This window comes from Quercus robur, chromosome 11 (assembly GCF_932294415.1).
Source record: "Quercus robur chromosome 11, dhQueRobu3.1, whole genome shotgun sequence".
Taxonomy (NCBI): domain Eukaryota; kingdom Viridiplantae; phylum Streptophyta; class Magnoliopsida; order Fagales; family Fagaceae; genus Quercus; species Quercus robur.
In genome coordinates this window covers 23,624,948-23,646,158 of record NC_065544.1, presented here as the reverse complement: position 1 = coordinate 23,646,158, position 21,211 = coordinate 23,624,948, and the positions used below count along the sequence as shown (strand labels likewise).

The following is a 21,211-nucleotide window of genomic DNA, read 5'->3' as shown; positions in this document are numbered from 1 at the left end:
GTGTGAAAAAATTGCCCTCAACAGTCGTAAATTACTTCATAATGATAACAACATCCCCTACAATCTAAAAAATAGTGAGTTGCTTAACCCCTAGCAAAAATGTTTTAAGTGACAACTTAATGTTGTCACTATTGTTCCTAATAAGTTGCCAATCATTATTTTCAAGGGCCAAATGAATTCAAGATTACCATTATTTGTTTCTAAAAATTAAGTCCTCAATTTAAAATTTGTAAATAACTAATTGCTAGATCATGTATAAATGTCCTAAAAAATAGTTGTTCACAACAACTGCATCCCCCTGATAAAAGTAAGTTGTCCACTTTTCTTGTAGTTTGGTAATATATTTGCTAGGGTAGATTTTTTTAGTAAAGACAATGAATTGCCCTTACAAATTAACTATTAGCAATGGTGTGGTTGCAAAATCCCTTTACGCAATAAGAACAAATACGATGACCTTTGACGGTCATATACCCTCACTAATAATTTTTTGCAACAACATTTGACATTTTTTTTAAGGGAGTTTGACCCTTGCCAATAGACTGTTTACTTGTACTTAAAAGCTAACACAACAGTTTTTAAAGATAATGCAGTACAATTTGTCATATCAATATTATCCAGTCTATAATGTTGGATGAATGTTCAAATAGCATATAAAATACTTTAAACGTTTAAACCTACAAAATACAAATTACCAATTCAAGCTTATTATCAAATAATGTATGTGGGGAATATGAACATAAGCTTAGAACAGAATTGATAAACAATCTAAATCAAATAAAATCACATCCACAGCAGAAATTAAATGGCAAAGATTAAAGAAAGAGAAATGCAAACACAAGGACAACACAGCGATGTGTTATCGAAGAGGAAACCGAAACCTTCGGCATAAAACCTCTCCGCCGCCCTCCAAGCGGTCAATAATCCACTAGAGAATCAATTTGGGATACATAAATAGCAAAAGAGCCTCCAAGCCTAATCTACCCAGTGTATCTAAGCCCTCCAAGCTCCTACTCCAATGAGGTTACGCCAAACCTTTGTCTTCTCTAGCTTACTGGATTCTGTTATAACCTATAACATCAACCAATATCAATTGGTCCCTTCCTAACTGCTTCCCAAGCACCAAAAAGCTTTCACATAGATATGGGTATGGTGAGAAAAGGATTTTGCTAATATACCTCTCATGGATTTAATAATGGAGAGGCTGAGAGTAGAGGAATTTGGAGAATCAAAGAATGAAGATTATGGATGAGTCAATCTTATTTTTCTCTAGGGTTTCTCTCTCAAAATTCTTTTTGGAAGCTCTCTACATTTCGTGGGTATAAGAGGTATTTATACTGGTGTGTGTTTGGAATGCAAAGAGTCAGTTTTTCCTAAACAGAGTGGACTGGCAACTTGGCCTCACAACTTGACTAAATCGCGAGTCTAATCCGCGAGTTAACTAAATGGCCAGACTGGACTTTTTGTCCTGTAGTGATCCAGCTAGCATGACTAATCAGTTCCTCTGCATAATTCACTCGTGTGCATCCTTTGGCGACTTGCAAGCCACGAGATCCAGTCATGAATCCCTTACTGAGTGCATAATCTTGAGTTTTTCTTCACACTCTCTCACACACTACCCTTACATAATTCCCACCTAAATATAGGGTTTCTAAATGCTGAATTACAAGAAAATTTCATACAGAATAAAGCAAATAAGATGGTTGATTAAATTCAACCTTACAATCTCCTTCTTTGGCTATTCCGTGACAAAACCCTAAAACAAACTATAGACTTAACATATAAGTTGGGAACAGCTGAATAAAACTCACTCATACTTAACTCTAGAATTTGTGTAGCTCTTAAACCATAAGAACAAGTATCTCCTGAAAAACAACAACATAATATGATCATTGTATGTAGAAAACATGTAATGCATATGGAGTAAGCACAATGCGATCAAACAAAATAGAATTAAGCAATAAATCATGGCTTAACCAAAAACGAGTAATCACTATAAAATAGTGACCATAATACTCATTCACACAAAGAATGAACATCCAAACATTCAAGCTAATAAGCTCAATACAAAGTATCATTTGCATGTCCAGCACTCAACCAATGCAACAACTCTACGTAATTGCATTAAGGATATAAAATCCAACAAAGGGCACAAGAGTGATGTACTTAAAGAAAATGCATAACATTAATCAACAAATACTACGCTACAAAGCAAGGATATAAAATATAGTATAGTTTAAATACACAACATAAACCATAAACAATATAAACTAAAAGTACTTAAAGTTTCTCCCCTTCAAAATGATGAGAAGCTGTGATGCACTTGGAACATATATACTTGTAACTTGAAACACTTGCACAAAACACATTAGACTCTCAAAGTAAAGCAAGTAATAAAAGGACAAGTATAATATAACAAGTAAATTGTGATCAAGTAATCATAATGTGAAACATATAAACAACTTGATCATACACCAAAACAATCATAAAGAAAAACAGACAAAACAAAGTTTTCTTTTTAACACAATGTCTTCTCCTCCTTGATATATGCATCTCCCCTATGGAATATCTCTCCCCCTACAAATGTGCACGAGAAATATAATTTCTCCCCTAAGGATATGCACAAGAGCCATTTAGAAATGACAAAAACTTTCCGAATTTCTCCCCCTAAGGATATGCACAAGAGCCATTTAGAAATGACAAAAACTCTCTTATATACTCTTTAGAGTATACTCTCCCCCTTTTTGTCATGAATAGACAAAGGGTCAAGAAGAAATGAGGGCAAGAGATGAAGGTATGAACAATGATAATGATGCATGAGGGTTGCGAGATGAATAAGAAAATGAAGCTCAAACCTAAGACAAAACAAAATTCCATAAAGAACAAGGTAAACATGACATGCTAGGATGAAGAAACGAGGTAGAGACCAATGCATGACAAGGGTAGCAAAGGTGTGTGCAAGAGGTAGCTGTGTGCAAGAGGTAGCATGACCAATGCATGGAAAATTCACATGTGGGGCAAGGTGTGTTAAATCTACAACCAATGAACCAAACATGTTCATAATAAAGAAACATGAGAAACCCCAAAGTTTGGTACTCATCGGAGTCCAAACAAGTGAGAAAATTCCTAAGAGACATTTTATCAAACACCTAGCATGCACACTATGAACAACAATGTAAAACAATACATGAACATCATGAAATTCACCCTTAATACATGTTCTTTTTGCCACAAGAGGCCAACATCCAAAGCAAATCATCAAAAGAAACCAATCCCATGCAAATTTTTTGACAAAGTTTAAGTTTTTCCCAACCCCTATGCTGAAAATCTCAACCAAGAGCACAAAACTCTTCAAAAAATAATCTAAGGATCAAAAACAATGAAAAGAATTTAGAATTATCTTAGAGATGTTAATGGAATGAAAAATCATTCAAATTGATTGGGTTTTGATGTAAAAATAATGAAAGAGGGGTTTAAGAGAGAATGGAAGAGGTTTAAAACAAGTTTCCCACAAAAGGCCCTTTAAAAAGCTGTTTCTGGACATTTCGCGATTGGGTGAGTCGCGATGTGAGTCGCGAGTGAGTCGTCAAGACATTCTGTGTAAACTCACTATTGGGTCTCGCTACTTGCAAGTCACCAAAACGAGTAGCCAAAACTCGCTACTTGCTCGCTACTCGCGTAAGTAGCAAAAATGAGTAGCCAAAAATTCTGACACTTGTTTTTCAACACAGAACATATTTAAACAATGAAAAACAAAGTAAGTACTAAACATGAACACAAAGAGTGATAAAAATCACTTCCAAAAACATATAAAATGATCAAAATCTTTTTGGATTGATCCATATATAGTTGAGCACACACACATCACATTTAAATAAGTACAATCGAACAAATGAATAAGACATTCATTAAACATTAGGCATGTGTGTCGTGTGTGTGTATCAAATGTGGAATAGTCCTTAGTCTAGAATGAAATTTCAATGATCAATTCAATCAAGTCATACACAACTAGTACTAAGTCAAGTGGTCTATCTCAATTATTAAAATGAACATATATGATCTCCCATAAGAAAATGATTACATATCTTTGAAACTTTTCATTTGGCTTATTTACGATTCATAACATTTGATCATTTTTTATCTTTACATCTCTTTTCAATAATCAATTCAATCAAGTCATACACAACTAGTACTAAGTCAAGTGGTCTATCTCAAATATAAAAATGAACATATATGATCTCCCACAAGAAAATTATTACATATCTTTGAAACTTTTCATTTGGCTTATTTATGATTCATAACATTTGATCATTTTTTATCTTTACATTTCTTTTTGAGATCGATGCCTGAAATTTTTGATATTTCAATTTGATAAATAAGCTTTTGGCTTTTTGGGCATCATACATTTTCATAAAAGTCATTTACCCTTTTTCCTAGTCGAATACTAGTATATGCAACGGTTTTTGCAGCTCATTATCTCTTTTCATTTTGAGATTTACATTTGTTGAGCTCTTTAAGAAAAAACAAAAAATAAAAGAGTGAGAAGATATATAGGCACAAGTCTACACATGTATCAAAACCAATATGACTATTGACTAATCATTCATGACAAGCTTGAAGATCGATTTACAACAATCACACATAAATGCCAGGATTTTTCCCACAAAGATAGATGTGTATATATAACAAGCTAAGCTTATAAATACACTAAGCCATTTGTACGGAGGTACTAGGCCAAACTCACATCTGATATGTGCTTAAACATATATGATTAAACTTTTTGAATTTTTCACTTTTTATGTGGTTTTGGATATTTACTCACACAAAACTAAAAAATAAAAGTAAAATCAAAACAAAAACAATGCATATAAAGAAATGCAAGATGCATAAAATGCATGAAGATATGACATACAATGCATGAAGGGTCCTACAAAGATCGAAAGAATTAGATCAAGAACCAAAAGAGCAAAAGCTCAACTATAGAAACCCTTCCTCATCCAAACGAAACGATTGTTTGGAATGAGTGTCTCATGAGAAGTGAGACGAGGGTTGGAAGAAAGAGAACTGGAGATGCACATAGATAAGGAGTTAAGAGCATTAAACACTTTCTTTAATAACATGCTTTCACACAAATTCGGTTTACCTTTTTTAGCACAACTTCCATGAAGCTCAAGTTTCTCTTTTCTTTTGATTCTTTTAAGAGCATGAAACTTAGAGCATTGAGGTCTTAAATGACCAAAGACACCACAATGGTGACATACAATGTGTTTAGGTCCACTAGGCTTTTTGGGAAGGGATCTAACAACATGTTTTTGTTCTCTCTTCAACTTATGACATTGAGGTCTTATATGACCAATCCCACCACAATGGTGGCAAGTTGGAACAAACTTAGATCCATCCAAATCCTTAGGTTGAGACCTAAACGAAGGTTTTGACTTAACAACCTTTCTCTCCACCTTTTATTTTCTTTTATGTGGAGGAATGTACACCGATTTGTCTTTTGAGGTAGAACATACAATAGACACAAGATCGAGTACCACAACATGATTGCAACAAATATTTTCATCATTTTTAGCAATAGATTCAGCAATCAAACACTTGGCATGCATCTTAAGAGTTTCATTTTCATATTTTAACTTATCAACAAGTTTGTTAGACAAAACTAGTTTAGCATCCAAGTCCATATTCAAACATTCAAACTCTTTCAGCTTTTCAAGAGAATTTTCAACAAGTTTTTTATATTTCTTAACCAATTTGTTAGATTCATTGAGATTAGTAATCAAATCATCCATTTCACCAAATAACTTGCTTAAATTCTTTTGAAACTTCTTAGTCTTTTTCTTCAAGAGTTTGTCATTTGGAATATCAACAACACCCAATGATTCAAGTAACATGTCATCACAATCATAAGGATAAACACTCATAGAGGCATTTTCACAAACACGTGGCATGCTACAATCATCAACATCCAAAACATGCATAGAGGCATATAAAGCACTATCCATGACAAATAAACACAAGGGGTTAAGGATCACTCTTAGGTATTTAAACCACAACAAGTGTACCCACTTTGATACCAATTGAATGTTCAAATAGTGTATAAAACACTTTGAACGTTTAGACCCCAAAAATACAAATTGCCAATTCAAGCTTATTATCAAACAATGTATGTGCGGAATATGAACATAAGTTTAGAGCAGAATTGAAAAACAATCTATACCAAATACAATCACATCCACAGCAGAAATTAAATGGCAAAGATTAAGGAAAGAGAGATGCAAACACAAGGACAACACATCGATGTGTTATCAAAGAGGAAACCGAAACCCTCGACGTAAAACTTCTTCGCTACTCTCCAAGCAGTCAATAATCCACTAGAGAATCAAGTTGGGATACATGAATAGCAGAAGACCCTCCAAGCCTAATCTACCCAGTGTACCTAAGCCCTCCAAGCTCCTACTCCAACGAGGTTACGCCGAACATTTGTCTTCTCTAGCTTACCGTATTCCACTATAACCCATAGCATCAACTAATATCAATTGGTCTCTTCCTAACTGCTTCCCAAGCACCAAAAAGCCTTCTCACAAATATGGGTATGATGAAAAAAGGATTTGACTAATATACCTCTCAAGGATTAACAATGGACAGGTTGAGAGTAGAGGAATTTGGAGAATCAAAGGATGAAGACTGTGGATGAGTCAATCTTGTTTTTCTTTAGGGTTTCTCTCTCAAAATTCTCTCTGGAAGCTCTTTATATTTCGTGGGTATAAGGGGTATTTATACTGGTGTGTGTTTAGAAAGTGAAGAGTCAGTTTTTCCCAAATATAGTGAATTGGCGACTTGGCCTCGCGACTTGACTGAGTCATCAGTCTAAGCCGCAAGTTAATTGTATGGCCAGATTGGACTTTTTGTCCTGTAGTGCTCTAACTGGCGTGACTGTTCAGCTCCTCTGCATGCTTCACTCGTGTGCATCTTTTGACGACTTGTAAGCTGCGAGATCCAGTCGCGAGCCCCTTGCTGAGTGCATAATCTTGAGCTTTTCTTCACACTCTCTCACACACTACCCTTACATGATTCCCACCTAAATACAGGGTTTCTAAATGCTAAATTACAAGCAAACTTCGTACGGAATAAAGCCAACAAGATGGTTGATTAAATTCAACCTTACATTGGATAAAAGAGAGGCTAATATTAGGTCTCACAGATAAATACATTAATAAGAATTATGTATGGTGGTTTCAAGCCAAGAACCTTACAGTTAAATTGGCGCCTCTTCATGCACAAAATGCTTGGAGATCTAAGGAGAAACAGTTCAAATTATGGGGTTAAAAGAAAAAAGGAATATATGTGAAAATACAACATTAATTACATAGTAAATGTAGAATATATTGTAACAACATTTATTACCAAATATTAAATTCAACGAACATGAGAACAACATCCTTCTCAAAAAAAATAATAAGAAGAAGAAAAAAGAGAGAGAAAAACGTGGCAGTAGATCTTAAATTTTGGTCTAAATTTAATTTTCAACTCTCAAAAATTTTAAATTTGAAATTTCGTCCTTGAAAATGTTAGAAGTACTTATTCTTCATCCTATCGACTAATATATGTATATCATATTAAGCTGAAATAGCTTAGAAGAAATTTTACCATAAAAAGATCGGAATTCGAAATTGGTGTCTTCTAAAATTTTGAGGAAATTGCAAATTAATTAATTTAAGAGAAAGAAATTGAATTTAAACCAAATTTGACAAAATTTATTTATTATTATTATCAAACACTAAATTGAGAAATTGGCTTTGTAAACCAATCAACTAGCTCAGACCGTTTTGCTTTGTTCACTATCCAAATTTATTTCTCAGCTTGCCAGTTTGCTGCAATTCTAGAAATTCCTTATACGTTAATTATTTGAACATATGCAGTTGGATGAATTTCATTGTCAAGTCAACTAACTCTGGTGCTGGCCTAATTACTGTGTCTAGTGATGGTCTATGTGGCAGAGCTACGGACATCCTTGTAGCTTTGTCATTCACAAGTGCCCGGTGTTCAATACTCTTGTACTTGCCGTTGCTCAAAATCTTGCAGAAAATATTGTATTTAGAAATTTTGATTATTTCAAAAAATTGTTCATTTAGACAAATATTCATTAGGCTTAAATGTGAAGAACATGATAAGTGAAAAAACTAATGCCAATGATATTTATAGATAATAAAAAAATTATATAATTACACACACAGATAAAGAAAAAAAGAAAAAGAAAAAGGCAGATCGACCCTCGTTTGTGTATCTGTTTCATTGTTGAGATCACCTTCCCTATTTTTAATTTTGTTATATTTATAGGATTAGTTCTTCATTTTGGCTATTTAGGCAATTATGAAATTTCCATAATTTTTGTTTTACGGAAAAGGTCAACCCTTATGGATATGTTTGGTACGTACCCTATTCCCATCACCAACACCAACACCCCCATCCCCCCCACCCGCCCTTTTTTTTTTTTTTTTTTTTTTTTTTTTTTTTTTTTTTTTTTTTTTTTCTAGTACTAAATGCATAACCAACCCTACTTACTATTATGAATAGGTTCCTAACATGGCTGACTCTTCCTTTAGGGTATTTAGACAATTGCTTTCTGTCCTATATCGCAGAATACAATATAAAGTTTTTCAGAAAGTGGTCCATATTTGGCTAAAAGGGAAAAAAAATACCTCTCTCTCTCTCTCTCTCTCTCAGTTCGTCTTGCAACGGATTAACATAATCCACTTACACATACAATTTCACTCTATTTCTAAAATCTAAATTTGTTAACAAAACACCATTAAAGCACTATTATTCTTTCTTGCCCTCAAACTAATTCACACGTGTCACATTTAACGTAAATAAGTTTAGGGTAATTTATACCTTTCATTACGAAATTTGGAGTAGGTTTGATTTTTTCCCTTCAAATTTAAAGGGTTTTAATTAGTCCTTGAAATTATAAAATGTGAACAATTTTGTGTTTCTATTTATTTTTTTGTTTACATGACTAATGGAATGTTAAAATGACAAAGATATAAAAATGTACATAATCATAATCAAACACTCAAATTGACTTGAAGTTGTAAATATGACAAAGATATAAAAATGTACATAATCATAACCAAACACTCAAATTGACACTCAAATTCAATTTCGACTTTGAAAACATGAGATTTTTTAAATAAAAAAATATATATATTCCATCAGTCTAATTACAGATTTGGAACATGAAAACAAGATATTTCTACCAGATAGAGTTATTTATTTATTTTTATTAAATTGCTCCAGAGCAATTGCATCATCAAAATCATTAATTGGTTGGCAAATTGTTGTTTGTCCATTATTATATCATTATTGGCCACCTATATAAGTTCATGTCTATTTCTCGCAAAAGAAAAAAGAACGAATATGTTCATGTCTAGCTTCAGTGATGTCTTTTGTTTATCAATTTCTTCAACTATTCAACAGTGTAAGTCACAGTGTAAGTTCATGTCAAATTGACACTCAAATTCAATTTCAACTTTGAAAACATGAGATTTTTTTAATATATATATATATATATATATTTATATATTCCATTAGTCTAATTACAGATTTGGAACATGAAAACGAGAAATTTCTACTAGATATTGAATTTTTTTTTTTTAAATTGCTCTAGAGCAGTTGCGTCATCAAAATCATTAATTGGTTGGCAAATTGTTGTTTGTCCATTATTATATCATTATCGGCCACCTATATAAGTCATATCTCTTTCTCGTAAAAGAAAAAAGAATTAATATGTTCATGTCTAGCTTCAGTGATGTTTTTTGTTTATCAATTTCTTCAACTATTCAACAGTGTAAGTCACAGTTTAAGTTCATGTCAAATTGACACTCAAATTCAATTTCGATTTTGAAAACATGAGATTTTTTAAATAAAAAAATATATATATTCCATTAGTCTAATTACAGATTTGGAACATGAAAAAGAGATATTTCTACCAGATAGTGTTATTTTTTTTTAATTATTAAATTGCTCTAGAGCAGTTGCGTCATCAAAATCATTAATTGGTTGGCAAATTGCTGTTTTTCCATTATTATATCATTATCGGCCACTTATATAAGTTCATGTCTCTTTCTCGCAAAAGAAAAAAGAATTAATATGTTCATGTCTAGCTTCAGTGATGTCTTTTGTTTATCAATTTCTTCAACTATTCAACAGTGTAAGTTTTTTTTTAGAGCATTCACAACTTGGGGATGTAACTAGGGAACTACCAAGTATTAACGTTGTAAGTCACAGCGTAAGTTTCTCTAAATTTACTACACATAAAATGGTTTTATTGAATATGTATATTGGGTTCTAAAAAATCTGTATTGCCACATGATTCTTTGTGAACCATTTACTGTGTTCCAGAAAAGAAGGAAATAAACAAAAAAAAAAAAAAAAAAAACAGAGCACTCACAACAGAAAAGAAAGGAACAATAGAAACAGAGTACTCACAATGGTGGAGGTGGAACAATGGTGGAGCTTTAATGCGATTTGTACTCACAATAGAAACAGAGCACTCACAACACGTTAATGCGATTTTTTTTTTTTTTTTGGTGGCAACCTAGAACAATGGTGGATGAGCAATGTAGATAGTCAAATGGAGACAACGGAGGGACAAAGGGCTTGAACACCAAACGTAGAGAGAGAGAGAGTTAGAAGTTTTCTTTTGTTGGGTTTAGAGATACGTATTAAATGCAATAAATAAGGGATAATTAATGAGATATTTGTAAGAATGTTAGCATTAATGAGAGTCTTTTTTTGACCGTTGGATCTACTTAAATCCAACGGCTTAAAAAAGATGTAACTCTTTAGAGTTACACCAGGTGTAACTTGAACCCATCCCTCTCTCTCTCTCTCTCTCTCTCTCTCTCTCTCTATATATATATATATATATATATATTACTCATAAGTTTATTTCATTTTTTTTTTTGTGCGTATATAATGGACTTATATAAAATTGATCCAAAAAACTCTTTTATTTACTGCTGAGGCTATTGCGTCATTAATTCCATTTTAAAAATTTTTATCAGCAATAAACAAAATATAACAAAAAATTTAAATGAATGACTGTACGTTTTTAGACCCCTTAAAATACAACCAGATTAACCTAGTTAATTAGCCGAGTGATTACTTAGTCAAATTAGCAAATCTAAGTTAACACAAATATATCATATCATTGTAAAATTTGGAAAATAAAGAACACAACAATACGATAACCCAAGAAAACCAAACCGGTAAAAAACTTGGGAAGGATTTAACCTAGCTATCCTCAAGGTAAACCGAATCCACTATGAAAGAATTGAAGTTTACACAATAGCGATTTAGACCACTAACATCCTATTGCTACTTTGAGTAGGAAACTTACTATCACGACCACATGACAACTCCGAGTTCACGGACTACTTCTTTCTTGGATTCTTAGCAAGCACAAGCACCCCCACTTGTATATCTTTAAGCTCTTGAAACAGCAACTGAATTGATCATCAAGTTCTTGACATAAACTTGATTCTTGATAATCCTAAGTGTATGTGAAGGCAAACACCTCTAGATCTCACAGAAGATTCACACACACAGCATAAAGAGCATCCTCTAAACGTGGCTAGGGTTTTCCCTTTTATACTTAAGACAAAACATAAAACCCTACACTTCAAACAGGCTTGGGCTAAGTTGGAAAATTCTGTAGAAAAACAATCTGCATAAGTTTCGATCGATCGAGTCTAATTTTTGATCGATTGAGCCAGGCAGATTTACACAATAAATCCTATAGAACACTCGATTCCAACTTTACATATTAACACACTTTGAGCAAGTCTAAAACTAGACTAAAAATGTTTTGATCATGGTTTGCCAACATTACAAATTGAAGTTCTAATACATTAGTTCCTAATTCCTTAGAACCTAACAAACTCCCCCTTTGGCAATCCGTGACAAAACATAAATTTGAACAAAATGCTCAAAGTAACATAAAAATAGCCCATTACAAAAATATTGCCCATCATAACAAATTCAACCTAACTACCATCTATCAGTTGCAAGTGTAGACAGCAGCACGACTAAATCAACCTGTATATTCCTGAAACACTCAACAAACGCATAAACGCATGTGTAAAAAATACAAGTAACAGAAAATAAATCCTTGATTTCACATAACATAAACTACAAGACATATATCATGAATAACCTCATAAATATAAATCAATAATCAATGAAGCACAATGTGAAACAAGAAACATATATAAATACATCATAGTAACTCCCCCTATCATGAACAACCCAATCAAAAACAAAAATACATCATGAGCCAAAAATGTAAATACAGAATGAAGCACCAAGATACAATCTAAAAGCTCCACAACTCCATAACATCAAAAATCTCCCTCTAACAACAAAATCTCCATACATATGTACTCCCCCTTTCTGTGATGAATTGCCAAAGGGCAGTCACTCATCACCAAAAGGAGGTAGCGGAGGCGACCATCTAAAATGCTCCAAATCTGCTCTCAAGACACGAAGCTCATCAAGCATGTCCACCAAAAGTTGACCATGAGCCGCTTGAACGGTCATGACAATCTCCAACGTACGACGAATGTTTGAATCATCCGAAGTAGATGGTGGGGGAACAACATCAACAGCAGCAGCAGCAGGATCAACAGATGCCTCAGTAGAAGTATCACCTGTAGAGGAGGGAGGAGGAGGTGTGACACCGGAAGACTTAACCCTAGGGCGTTTAGAGCTTGCTCTCATCTGAGCAGCCCTCTGCCTAAAAAAGGTGGTATCGATAGGAGCAATGATATGAACAGGCTTAGATGCCAAAAACTCATCTAATCCTAGATGTAACAAAATCCGGTGAATAAAAACGGGAAAGAAAAGAGCATAAGCAGTAGAATTACTCCTATGAACCTCAATCAAGGAACGAATAAAAAGATGAGGAAAGCATATAGGAGCGTCTGTGATAAGGGCATACAAAAATGCATATCTCTCCAAAGGAATGGTGTGCATATGAGAGATAGGCCAGATCGAATGGCAAGAAATCTGAAAGAAAAGATAGTGAATCTCGGTCAACTCGTGAGAGGTGATCCGACAATCAGAACCCCACTAGATAAAAGACACATCCGTGATTTGTTCTAGCCCTATGATTACAAATTGCTTATCTTCTTTTTTTTTTTTTTTTTCTTTGTGAATCAGGTGTAGAAGTACGTTAAATGGAATTCACCTCCAATCAAATTCGATGCTTTTCATATGGCCATGTAAGAGCTCTGGGTATGTAGGGAGGTCTAAATTATTGGAAACTGTTCGAAATTTTGTGAACATATATTAGCATCAAGTAAAAAGACTAATAAAAAAAACCTAAAATTGTTTGAAGAAAAATTATATTTGATACCTTTATTTTTTAGTTTTTTAAATCTATAATGAGGAGTCATATTATAACATTATTTGACTGCATGTTTCTCACCACTCAAATTCTTGTCACACACATAAAACTGATATATACTTTTACCATTGTTCATTGAGATAAAGGTCTATACCTTGACACAATGTTTCTAGTAATGATATATGTGCAACCATAAAGAAGTAGAAAAGAAATGATACTTATTCTTTTTTAAGTCTTACTTGTTTGTTTTTACTTATGAACGATTACCTAATTAATTAATTACATAGCCAAGCTGCAAAAAGAAGAATTTAAAATCTGCCTTGCTTGACCGATCGAGATGCGATTTCTACAAATTTTAAATTAGGTCTGAAAGCTCGCAAAACGTTTCGAGTTTAAGTCCAATACTGCTAGGTATAAAAGCAAAATCCTAATACATGTTTTCCAAGACTTGTGAGTTACTCCTATGAGATCTATGACATTCTGTAACCTTCTAACTTAACAAGAATTTAATGGAGATTAGACTGATATTGCATGAACCAATGGAGATAAGTTGCTGCAACAAGATCAACTACTGCTAATGATCTAAACTTTTGAGTGGTATCTCAAAGTCACAAATTGGAGTGTTTGTGTGCAACAAATTCAAATAGAAGAGTTTGTGGATTCGGAGTTGCGTGTGGTCACGTGAGTAAGTACTACAAGAGGTAGCATTAGATTTAGGGAAAAATCTATTGTAAACACTTCCATTTTATTTAGTGAAATTGTTACCTTGTGAATTGTTTAGGTTAAATCATCCACAGGTTTTTTACCTTAAAACTAGATGGTTTTATTAGTTTTCCTGGGTCATCATATCACTTGTCTTCTTTACTTTTCTGCTTTATGTGATATGATTGTTATTTGTGTTAATAAATTAGGTTAATCAATATGAGTGTTCAGGGGTCTAAATAACTAACACACCTAAAAGTATGCCATCATTCATTGATAAGGATCAAAGAGAACTTCAAATGAAAAAAAGTGATTTGAGTGTGATTGGTGACAACCCTAGATATAGAATGTGATCATGACATGGAATTTGAAAGATGAACATGGTGCTTGTGTGTGACTGGTGTTAATCATATATTTAACTTAGGATCGTGATGAAGAAAATTATAATAACTTATTCCAATAAGTTGATAGGAATTTAAGATTCAACTTAGTGAAATGCATGAGCAAGTGAAAAGCAATTAAGAACATTCAAGAACATGTGAAGAATATAGTAACAACTAGCTTGATTTGAGTGCATGTTTAAATAGACATTGAAAGGGGTTTTCTAATTTTCTCTATTATTAAAGATTAGTTAGTTGGCATCTTAGGTGACATTAATATTAATATTTAAATTGCACCATTATATATATGTGGGCCGGGGGGGGGGGTAAGGACCGGGGTACCCAATCCAAAGATAAACCTACCAACCCAATCAAATAAACGCAATCAGACTCTAAGGATCACACTTACTTGAGGAGGACTAAGAGACCAAATGGCAGCTGGCACCTCGAAAAGCTGAGGGTATGGGAGTAGATGACAAAGAAAGAGTACAAGACATATAGGGTGGAGGAAGGAAGTTTCCTCAAGGAGACACCTCCCACCTTCACATTCAATACTCTGCACCAACTTAGCTAGCTGCATTAATGAGGAAATGATACCTAAACAGTAACTTCACAACTCATAGCTCTTTCTACCACCTCTAGAAGGGTCCTAATGGGACAAGCATCCAAATTGTTCCCTTGAGACTACAAATGGAGGGTTGAGATGCAGTGGAAGGGGTTATATAAGGCAAGGAACTCCCTTGAAAAGGGGGATGCACATCTAACACAAAAAAAGAGAAAGGAAGAGAAAACTGAAACTCATTGTAAAAGGATAAGCATTGACTTTTAATGAACAATGCCTCCTTGGACTTGCCCCAGAAAGATTTTATGCAAAATTTGCATCTCTTGCACGTATATTAATAGCGCTAGCCCAATTATTCTCAAGTCAACATTTGCTCTACATTGTATTTCGCTTATAGAATTCATTCTTTTACAAATATATTATTTTGGGCTTGTTGTATTGGGTCACATTGCTTTAAGTGTGCTTGGGCCACAATCTTAGTCCTTACAATGTCTATAAATATGACATTTATTACGTAAATACAAAATAAATAGAAACAACATTTATTACCAAATATTAAATCTAACAAACATGAGAATTGAGAATAACATGGCTGAAAATCTTAAATTTGGCCGAAGTTTAATTTTCAACTCTCAAAAATTTAAAATTAGAAATTTTGTCCTTGAAAATTTTAGTACTTATTCTTCCTATCTACCAATATATGTATCATGCTAAGCTGAAATAGCTTAGAAGAAATTTTACCATAAAAATATAGGAATTCAAAATTGGTGTCTCCATAAAATTTTAAGGACGAAATTGTAATTTAATTAATTAGAGAGAGAGAGATTGAATTTAAACCAAATTTGTCAGCATTTATTTAAACTAAATTGAGAAATTGGTTTTGTAAACCAATCAACTAGCTCAGAATGCTTTGCATTGTTCACTATTCAACCGGAATTTAGATCTCAGCTTGCCAGTTTGCTGCAATTCCAAAAATTCCCTATACGTCATTTCAACATACATTGGGGCATGACTTTCATTGTCCGCTAACTCTGGTGCTGGCCTTATAACTGTGTCTAGTGATGGTCCATGTGCCAGAGCTATGGACATCCTTGTAGCTTTGTTATTCACAAGTGCCCGGTGTGCAATACTCTTGTACTTGCCATTGCTCAAAATCTTGCAGGGAAATATTATATTTAGAAAATTTTGATTAATTCAAAACAAATTTCATTTAGTTAAATATTCATTAGGCTTGTATGTCAAGAACATGATAAGTGAAAACCATAAAGCCAATGATATTTAAATAATTGCTCTATGTCCCAAATGGAAGAAAACCATATAATTTTAATTCTGTGTGTTCTTAGTCCTTAAAAAAAAAACTCTCTCTCTCTCTCTCTCTCTCTAAAAGCAACATTTGTTATCAAGTCATCATCAAATTAAAGCACTATTTTTCTCTCTCACCTTTAAATTTATTCTCACATGTCACTTGTCACATTTAACATAAATAAGTTTAGGGGAATTTCTAATTTCCATTATGAAATTTGGTGTAAGTTTGATTATGTAATCCTTCAAATTTTACGGTTTTTTATTTAATCATTGAAATTATAAAAAGTGGACAATTTTGTTTCTTCATTTATTTTTCTGCTTATGTGACTAATGGAATGTTGAGAAACCCATATTTACAAGACTAAAATCAAACCAACCACATGTTTAAGAGTGCACAAATTAAGTAACAAAATTTAATAGACCTCATAAACGAAAGAACAAAATTACTCCCCCCACCCCTCTCTTTTTCTAAATATTCAAGGATCAAATTCGAACTTTTGAACAAACAAAATCGTACTTATCCTAAATTGTTGAAACCAAAAACATAATTATTCATATGTTTATTTCATTTTTTTTTTTTTTTTTTTTTTTGGGTATGTAATGGACTCATATAAAATTGATCTAAAAAAATCTTTTATTAATTCGATTATAAGTGAATCCATCTTTACTTATTAATGTTAAGGCTATTGCATGATCAATATTATTAGCAATAAACCAAATTTCTTTTTGATGTGAATGACAAATATTTTATCACCTTAAACCTAAAATTGTGTATCAGACCGATCTTACTAGTTAACTTTAGCTGGCACAGTTGTTTAACAGAAAAAAGTAATTGAGAAAGATAATGAGGAGATGAATAAAACATGGGGACAAGTAAAAATGGAGTTCCAGAAGCATGACAAAATGTACCTCCAAGTGATCAGCAACTTGTACAAAGAGTGCATTGGGATGGATATTGACATTAAACCATTTTTCTTTATGCTTTACTTGAAGGCAAGAGACGCCATTGTTTACCAAAATGGTTAACAGACCATGGTCATAGTGAGAGGGGATGCCAATTGCTTTCTCTGGCTCTGGACAAGCTGGATAATAGTTGGCAGCGAGCAATTGTAAACCCAACTCGAAATTGGCGGCCTTGTCTATGTAGCTCTCTTCTAACCCCAAGCTCTTTGAAATAGCTTTCAGTAATACTGTTACTACTTCCTGGTTTCTTTTGCTAAACTCCAATGCAATCTCACTGTGTCAACAAAAACATAAATAAACCATTCATTATGAATTGCATGGGCCATGACCTGATTCTTAATATTGAAATTTTAGTTGAAAAATAAATTTATCATAATTAAAAGAAGGAAAATTCTTAGTTTACATTATATTAAGCAATGTAAGATTTACATTGTAGATTGAACAAATTGCACACAATGTTGTATATATTTGCAAAAAGTTCTTAATACTTTAGAACTGGATTTATATTCATAATATGTGATATGATTTAGGATGTTAAATCTGAAATGAAAAGAAATGTACCTGAACCCCGCAGGTTTGTTGGGTGAATGAAATTCAGGATGCGCGACGCACTTGAGAAAATCTCTCCATAAGTTTGCTTTATTTATTGAAGGATTAAAGCCTGTACCACACCTGATTGGATCCATGACATGGTTTCCTTGATACTCTGTCTTCTCCTCCTCTGGCAAGTCAAAAAATTCTTGAAACGACGCTATCATTGCCTTCGTCAGGCTCTCCGACACACCATGATTAATCACCTAATACCCTCATCAAATCTTAGTTACAAGCAAAAACTATAAACACGTAAAACAAATTTTAGTTATATGCATATAAGATAAACTGTACGTACCATGAAGCAGCCCCAGTCTGAGCAGGCTTTGTTGAGTTGATGGATGACTTGGGACTGTTCTTCAGGGGTACTAGAAACAAGAAGAGAGATGTCGATAATGGGGATTGAATCATCTGGATCATCGGATATTGGTTCATCATGGAGATTATGAGTGAAGGTGTAAAACGAAGGGATCAGGGAGGAGAAGTCAGTTGATTCAACTAGTGCTTTCACACTCGTTACCTTAGGTGGATGAACAAGTGATGCCTTTAAGGTATCAAGTGGAATTGTTGAAGCCATGGATAATGAGAAACGAGATAGAGAGAGCAGCTGAGTAGCCTTATGTTACTGATAAGCTATATATAACAAAAAAAAAAAGTGTATAATATATTTTTGATAAGATATTAAATATATATATTTTAATATAAATTATTGGTCAGGTGTTCACATCAACACCTTTTTTTTTTTGAGGAAGCACATGAACACCTTGAGTTGGGGAAAAAAAAAAAATATATATATATATATATATTTGAACCTATGAGATTTTGCTCACCATTGGCATAGTTTATATATATATACACACATAGAGCCGCCCTTGAATTCAGGGTGTTCATGTGCTTCCTCAAAAAGAAAAAAGGGTGTTCACCATTGAATATTGCTCACCATTGATTTTGCTTAAAAAATAAAAATCTTGCTTACCATTGATTTTGCTCACCATATATATACCCTAAAAAAATAAAAATAAAAATTAAATTAATATGAGTTGTTCACCACCCTTAAAAAAAAATCTTGAACACCCAAAAAAAATTTTGAACCAATGAGATTTTGCTCACCATTGGCATAGTTTGTATATGTGAGAGACTTTTAAAACAACTTCAAGAGTTGAAATTGTACAAAACCACACACTCTCTGCACAGCGTATGAAGAAACTGATGTAGAAAGCCATTGCCACACACTTTCATATTTCATTAGATGTTAATAGTGGCATCATGTTATATGGGTTAATTTCTTTTATATATATTGCCTTTGTTAAAGAAAATGCGTTACTAAATAATATTTTTGTGTGTACACATTGTAGAGAGGAAAAATTTCTGACCTATCACAAGTTGACATATCATACTACCAAATCCACAAAGTACGGCCAATTACAAAGCACCATGTACTACAACTAGTTTCTACCATCACCATTCAGGAACCAACAGAAATTTTCCAAATGTCATAAAATAAAAACATAAAATAAAATAAAAATGCAAAATGCACATGTAAGCAATGACACATGCCACACATCAACACGTGTAAGCAATGACATCCGACGCACGTAAGCGATGACATAAACGATCCAATCAATTGCTGACATGTGTCACCTTAAAAATCAAGACATTTTGGCCAATCAAACGATGCCATGTGTCTTGGAGAAAAAGTCTTAAAGCTCCTTCAATCAAACTGTGACACATGTCACCAATCAGACTTTGACACATGTCGCTCACCTATACACACACCAAGACATATTAGGACACACCAAGGCATCCATGCCACAAGCAGCATCAAAGAAGATTCAAAAGTACAAAAGCTTTGCTAGAATCAAGCCTTGAAGCCTCCAGGAACTTCAAGAACTTCAACCTCAAATACGACAAACATTTAAGGCAGAATTGTACAAACTACCAGCCTAGATCTTAAAGTTTGATGAAATTAAGCCCAAAAGCCTTCAGAAACTTCAAGAAACCACAAATCAGTGAAACTCTACGAATTCAAGGCCCAAAAACTCTAAAGAACTTCTGCCATAAACCTACGAATATGAAGAACATTCGAAGAGAAATCATCCAAATCATCTTCTTAGATCTCAAAGTTCACTGGAATCAAGCTCAAAAGCCTCTAGAAAATTCAAGAAACAACAAATTAGTGAAGCTCTACAAATTCAAGCCGCCAAAGCACCGAAGAATTTCCACCACAAACCTTCGAAGACGGAGAACGCACGAAGAACACGAAGAACATGAAGGTCTAACAAGCTCATAGCCAGAGATTCATTGTAATTATGTTTCAAAGGTCTTTGATCCATTCTTCAATCAAATTGAAGTATATTCAGTGTTCGTATCAAAAATCACATTACCACGATTCTAATTAACAAATCTTTCAAGGAAATCGAATCAGAGAATCGCTCTTTTATAATCACATAGAATTGTACCACACATTCATCAATACAAATTCACATTTGTAAAACTATTTTACTTGTTTGACTTTATTTCAAACTCGGAACTTAGTCGTCCACACACATATCTAAAAAGCATATATGACTACTGTGGGGGTATGGGCCTAAAGGGATTTGGACATCCCATCTACAAGGGTTCAGACCCAAATGGCCTAGAATAGCTTGCATAACTGAGGCCCAGGATTGTTGGGCTAAAACCATCCCATTAAGATGTGCGCAAAGATCGGGCCACAATGATTGGTAGAGCCATATTAACTGGGGTCGTGTCCGGCCGAGCATAGGTATCGACTGTTGGGCCTACTAAGAAAATAAGGGTGGTTTGGTTCACTGGCCGAACGTTAAATAATGCCTTTGGAGAATTTGCCATCGAGCACTAGATGGCATTTGGAACAAGTTACGAAGGAGTCCTCTAAAGTCATAAGGATCCCTAGGGATTTACCTGGACATGGGAGGATGTGTATAGTAGGAAAATAATGATAACCCAACCCACTAACCCAATACTATAAAATGGGGAAGAGGCAAAGGGTTAAGGGGATTTTTGGCTGGAGAGAGAGAGAGAGAGAGAGAGAGAGAGAGAGAGAGAGAGAGAGAGAGAGAGAGAGAGAGAGAGAGAGAACAGCGAGAGGGGAACACTTGGGAACTGAGGGAAGTCAGGGGGAGGATCTCATATTAGGGCTAATAGAGGATGAACCAGACTAAGTTGAGAGCCCCATTAGTAGGATCGAAATATAGCCCACGTACAAATTAATTGAGGGCCCAATTACTGTCTTATTGAGAGTGGTATTCGGTGCCCACAACTACAATAAATTTCTTTGCG

General features: G+C 33.8%; 1 protein-coding gene across 1 annotated transcript; it reads right to left on the bottom strand.

Moving 5' to 3' along the window:
* Positions 1 to 15,816: 15,816 nt before the first annotated feature.
* On the bottom strand, positions 15,817 to 18,516 carry LOC126706886 (2-oxoglutarate-dependent dioxygenase 19-like). The gene is made up of 4 exons (XM_050406460.1): positions 18,210 to 18,516; positions 17,882 to 18,117; positions 17,267 to 17,594; positions 15,817 to 16,207 (listed from the first exon to the last, which is right to left on the bottom strand). The coding sequence occupies exons 1-4, from the start codon at positions 18,486 to 18,488 to the stop codon at positions 15,953 to 15,955; spliced, it is 1,098 nt and encodes a 365-aa protein (XP_050262417.1). The 5' UTR covers positions 18,489 to 18,516; the 3' UTR covers positions 15,817 to 15,952.
* Between the last annotated feature and the right edge of the window lie 2,695 nt (positions 18,517 to 21,211).